The sequence below is a fragment of the Salvelinus alpinus genome, chromosome 12 (genome assembly GCF_045679555.1).
Source record: "Salvelinus alpinus chromosome 12, SLU_Salpinus.1, whole genome shotgun sequence".
NCBI lineage: Eukaryota > Metazoa > Chordata > Actinopteri > Salmoniformes > Salmonidae > Salvelinus > Salvelinus alpinus.
In genome coordinates, this window is record NC_092097.1 from 24,800,745 (window position 1) to 24,806,744 (window position 6,000).

The window sequence follows — 6,000 nt, forward strand, 5'->3', positions numbered from 1 at the left end:
ATCATTATAGTCTATAAATTATCTATAAACTTACTCAGATTATTATTATTTTTTAACAAAAAATGACTTATTAGAGCCTTTGAATTTATTTTTTGAATTTATTTTTAGAAACAGTAGTTTGGCCAGCCTGTGTCTTCAGGCTCATGTGATGGTGTCTGGAGAGCAGGTCAGCAGCAGAGAATATCCTCTCTACACTTGCAGAGCCACTGGGGATGCTAAACACCCTTTTGGCCGCTCTTGCCAGGCTGGGCAGAGATTACGAGTTGTTTATATATATATATATACTGTAGGTAGGCCTAAAGGTTTTTAGGCAACAAAAAAAAAGCTCCTTAAACATGGGAATATTCCAGGCTTGGGGGTAGGAGCGTTGGACCAGTAACCGAAAGGTTGCTGGATCGAATCCCCGAGCTGACAAGGTAAAAATTGACATTCTTCCCCTGAGCGAGGCAGCTGTTCCCCGGGCGCCAAAATCAACTATGGCCTATTGTATAGATAATAGAACATAATGAACGAGACGTTTAAGAGATCAGATTTTTTGTTTAGAAATACTTTGCTACAATGACACACTTAGTTATCTACCCACCTCGTTCCTTTATTTTAGCATGTGCAAATATTAAGTACTGTACACCATTAGACTTTTGGGATTTCAGATTCAACAATGATTCTTTAGTTGTGGACACTACATCACCACACTCCCTCTCTTGCTCTTGGTCCTCATCTTTGTAAGTCACCTTGATTTAACACCTGTGTGTTTTATCTGTTTCTTTATGAAAATATTTTGTGAACTCCATGACAGTAGCTGAAGCTATAGGGGCTATAGCATCACACAAGTAGACTACAAATGCATGCATGCATGCTGTTGTGAGCATGCCCTGAGCTCGGGAAGTGAGCGCTGCTGGAGCTCCGGTCCAGCCTCACTCCGCTCACATACTCTGGCGGTGAGGGAGGAGCATCTTTCTCAAGTCGAACAGTAATCTGTGTCGCTCGGTCATGTTGCAATCACTTTTGCATGTGAAAACACAGAATCCTACTCACGTGCTAATTACTTCACTTTTGTTTTGAGCTGACTTCAACATGGGCTTTGAACGGGGCACCTGGCTCAGGCCCGGGAGGCAGCCTGGGCCCAAAACCAATGCAAGCAAAGCACCTCTCAATGAAGGGAAGTGGGAGGAAGGGCGATTTGCATGTGGAACCTGGCATCATTTGTTTACATGATTGTAATCCAACCTTTGTTTACTCCTTGTGACGACACACTGAGGTTCCAAACTCCGTTTTAGACGAGACTGACTTGTTGACCAAATTATCCTATTTACATTGTAGTATATTTTGACAATAGAATAAATGTTTCTGACTCATATCAATGCCACATAGGCCGTTTTCAAAGGGATTAGTTGCTTTTTAGGGTCAGTCGCTCTTTAAATATCCTGACCAGCGAAAACTGAAATTGGCACTTTGGCACACGTTTGAAAGAACACACCTCAGATATTGTGATATAGTGTGAGCCCTTCCACCTCAGCGCAAGCGAGCTCATATAAGACAGGTAAATTACCAATCCTGGTGCTAGGGTTTGAAAGTAAAAGAGCGCTGGCATTAACAGGTCGAAATTGCAAACAAGCGTGCATTTGACAGTTGTGCAGGCTTAACACCAGCCGAAAATAGAGCCCTAAGTATCACTCAGCCATAGATAGAGAGAGAGTGTGTGCTTTTGTGTGTCCTTGTTTGAGAAAAAGTGCTGATTGTGGAGCAGTCTTTAAAAAGAGAACAATGTGTAAGTCCCTCCAGAGGCTGGGCTTTATTGTGATTGACAGGTCCAGCACATTGGTCCAGGAAGTGTAGCGTTAATTATCTTTCCACCAATCCCAGGAGGACTGAGACACTAAACACACGCACAGACAAACACAGGGGTTTACAAGTCAATTACACCACGACAAGATTAACCAATTCTCCTATCCTATCTATAATAGTGACAAGAGGCGCACACACACAAACACACACACACATGGTGTGTTCGGATGTTGTAAAGGGGGTTGTGTCACTTGCGTGTCTCAGGGGTTTGGATTCATTTAAATGCCTAAGTGTATGACGTAGTCTAAAACTGTAAAACCTAACACGCACATTTACACACTTCTAATACAAGAGAGTGTTTATTCTATTTCTGCAGTGCACACATACCCATACTTACTGAAGGTCATTCTCTCTGAGCTGTAAAGACAGTAACTGGATGTGTTTGACTGACTGTTCTAAAATGACTCATCTGGCTCTAAAATATAGTGAATGTGTACTTGTGTGTTGATATTGTGTTTGTGTGTTTTGTTGTCTGTTCGATGTGGAATCTAGAATTGATTTCCTTAGAGAGTTTGAGTCTGTCAGACTGTAGTACAACATCCTACATACACACACAGAGAACGAGAAACACACACACCAACACACACACATACACTTTTCAGTCCAGCATATTGCTTTCATCCCTTAATCCCAAACTGCTTAAGGAAGCCAAGGAGAGAAATCCCTTTACAATGTCTGAGCTCAGCATTGCTTGGCAACGGCTCACAGTCTAACTCAGAAATACCAACACACTCACACATCTCACACATCGGATTGTGGTTTGTGGCAGACAAAATGGCCTTTTCCGGACTTCCAGAAGATTTTCCAGCTTCAATATGTAGCCTTTGAGTGTGTATTAGAGAGATGGAGACACAGAGAGAGATAGCAGCAGTATTTGTCCTCTGTGTGAGCCCCTCCTACTCAAGACCTGCTATAGAATAACCAACATAATACCTGGAACTTCATTTCCCATCAGGCCTCAGTACTGCTCCAGTTCACTCAGGGGTAACCATGGTCCATGGAACCACAACAAGCACTAAAGCCGTCTGGATCTTTTATTACCTAGTCTGGAGGGCACCATGACATCATTCAACACACTCAGAATTACAGCTCAAATACAAAGCCATGATGTTGGTTGATTATTCTGTGTGAAGGATGATAGGTAAAGAGAGGAGGGGGGGGGGGGAATGAACAACACTCATCTCTGATCAAGGATGCGTGTTTTCAATCCCCTTTTGTTTATTCTCAAGCGTTTATGAATCCATGCTTCTCCCAATTGCTTTTTCCTGACGTGCACGAGAAGCTGATAGGGACAGAGGGGGGAGAGAGGGAGCAGCTAAAAGGATGAGGTGGAGGGGGGGTGTTGAGGCTTTTGCTCTGATTGAAATAGACAGTGAGAGACAGTGAGATGGAACATCTGTTTGTAGGTTTCCACTGGCCTCCAGTGAAAAACAATGGTAAAATGAATGCACTGACCCTTTTTTCCCTTTCCTCTCCCTTCTTCTTTTCTTCCCTCTCTCTCTCCCTCCTCTTTTCTTCTCTGCTCTACCAGTCAGGGTAATCTGAAAACCATACTCTGTGTGTGTTTGTGGGGTGTTTGTGTTCATGTGAAATTCAAACTCAGTGACTCAGGACAGAACAGAATAGTCATTATAGAGACGGCAGCACAGACACTTGTCTTTGTCACATTTGGTGTGTGTGTGTGTGTGTGTGTGTGTGTGTGTGTGTGTGTGTGTGTGTGTGTGTGTGTGTGTGTGTGTGTGTGTGTGTGTGTGTGTGTATTACTGCATGTCTCTTGGCACTCTGTTGGCACATCCCTGAGTCTCTGGCTCTGATCCAACTCCAATACCCTGCAGCTTTTAATACTCAGACACGCAGACACACACACATTGATAAAGACACGCACACACACACACACACACACATAGATAGACCCATGGACACACACACACATACGGAGAGAGAAACACGCAGTGTGGTGGGTCTCTAGACTGGGTGGGCCCTGTAGCAGTGAGACTGCAGTCTTGCGTGGTGTTATGAGTTTGGAGAAGCCCTCAGTACTAAAACTAATCAAAACAGCTGCTCCTCTCAGCCTACGTGGGCTAGGCCACACACACACACACACACACACACACACACACACACCACCCCTTCTATCTCAGCCCTATCCCCTAAGTAACAAGAATCAACATTAGTGAACAGAGAGGTGGGTTTTAACAGACTAGTGTATGTGTCACTGCTCCTGTATTATGCCATGTAATGCCATTATTTCCCCCTGTATGTATAGTAAGTATTCATCTGTTCATCTCACAACTGGGACACTTTGTCAGGTGCTGACTGCCACTGTGCTGTTTAGAGGAAAGGATCCTGGTGATTGGACATAAATACCCCAAGTAAAGTGGTGATAGAATACACAGTATCTCCCTGGTGTGGTGCAGGTAAAATGGTGGGGCCTGTGGTGCAGGTAAAATGGTGGGGCCTGTGGTGCAGGTAAAATGGTGGGGCCTGTGGTGCAGGTGAATGGTGTTTGGCCTGTGGTGCAGGTAAAATGGTGGGGCCTGTGGTGCAGGTGAATGGTGTTTGGCCTGTGGTGCAGGTGAAATGGTGGGGCCCGTTGTGCAGGTGAAATGGTGTTTGGCCAATGGTGCACGTGAAATGGTGGGGCCTGTGGTGCTGGTAAAATGGTGGGGCATGTGGTGCTGGTAAAATGGTGGGGCCTGTGGTGCAGGTGAAATATTGGGGCCCGTGGTGCAGGTGAAATTGTGTTTGGCCCGTGGTGCAGGTGAAATGGTGTTTGGCCAATGGTGCACGTGAAATGGTGGGGCCTGTGGTGCAGGTGAAATGGTGGGGCCTGTGGTACAGGTAAAATGGTGGGGCCTGTGGTACAGGTGATATGGTGGGGCCTGCGGTACAGGTAAAATGGTGGGGCCTGTGGTACAGGTGATATGGTGGGGCCTGTGATGCAGGTGAAATGGTGGGGCACGTGGGGCACATGAAATGGTGTGAGATAAACATGTGATGTGAATGTGAAAGGTTCTACAAGCGCTGTCTGTGAACTACTGATGCTCTGCAAATTCTTTAGAAAATGTGAACTCATCAATCTTATCTTCTGTTTTTTTCCCCAGGAGTTTGCCACTCTGACCAAGGAGCTGAACGTGTGTCGGGAACAGCTGCTGGAGAAAGAAGAGGAGATATCTGAACTGAAAGCTGAGAGGAACAACACCAGGGTAAGAGTGAGTGTGTGCGTTACTGAGTGTATAATATGTGTATAACATGTGTGATGTCTCTGCTCTAGCTTCTCTTGGAGCACCTGGAGTGTCTGGTGTCTCGTCACGAGCGCAGTCTGAGGATGACGGTGGTGAAGAGACAAGCTCCTCCTCCCTCTGGGGTCTCCAGCGAGGTGGAGGTCCTCAAGGCCCTCAAGTCCTTGTTCGAACACCACAAAGCCCTGGACGAGAAGGTGTGTGTACCTTTATCTCACTGAAAACCGGGCTTTTATTCCAACCCAAACTAACTCTGTGGTGTGTCCTACAGGTGCGTGAGAGGCTCCGGGTGGCTCTTGAGAGAGTGACTACACTGGAGGGACAGTTATCAGCCACAACTCAGGAGGTGTGTGTGTTTGTGTGTGTGTGTGTCCTCACCTGCCATCTGCTGATGCCCCAGTCTGCTAGCTTTTCTGAACGACCAACACGCAACCAAGGGACTGTCTTTCTGTTCTCTCTCTCTCTCTCTCTCTCTCTCTCTCTCTCTCTCTCTCTCTCTCTCTCTCTCTCTCTCTCTCTCTCTCTCTCTCTCTCTCTCTCTCTCTCTCTCTCTCTCTCTCTCTCTCTCTCTCTCTCTCTCTCTCTCTTAAGCACACACACAGAACCAAGGCACACTCCCTTTCTGTTAAAATGTCTCTTACTTGTTCATTCAATAATTTGTTCCCTCTATCTTTCTCTCTCTCCCTTTCTCCTGTCTTCATCTGTTCAACAAGAATCCATTACAAAGGCAAATAAGACTAAACATTCAGTACAAGCTGTGTTGTGCACAGGAAAACCCAAATGGGATCCAAAGTAATAACTTGTTAGGTTCATTTTTTGGTCCTGTATTGTGTGTTGCACCTTTCACCCACTTTCTCCCCAACTCCCTGGAGCCTGCATAGAATAGAACAGAACAGAATATAATAGAACAGAA

General features: G+C 45.5%; 1 protein-coding gene across 11 annotated transcripts in view; it reads left to right on the forward strand.

Moving 5' to 3' along the window:
* ppfia4 (PTPRF interacting protein alpha 4) overlaps positions 1 to 6,000 on the forward strand; it is a 110,694-nt gene that overhangs the window by 74,655 nt on the left and 30,039 nt on the right. For all 11 annotated transcript variants that reach the window (XM_071335468.1, XM_071335462.1, XM_071335471.1 and 8 more), the window contains exons 2-4: positions 4,950 to 5,051; positions 5,120 to 5,284; positions 5,359 to 5,433. In XM_071335468.1, the coding sequence (XP_071191569.1) occupies positions 4,950 to 5,051; positions 5,120 to 5,284; positions 5,359 to 5,433 (342 nt within the window). The remainder of the gene's footprint in view (positions 1 to 4,949; positions 5,052 to 5,119; positions 5,285 to 5,358; positions 5,434 to 6,000) is intronic.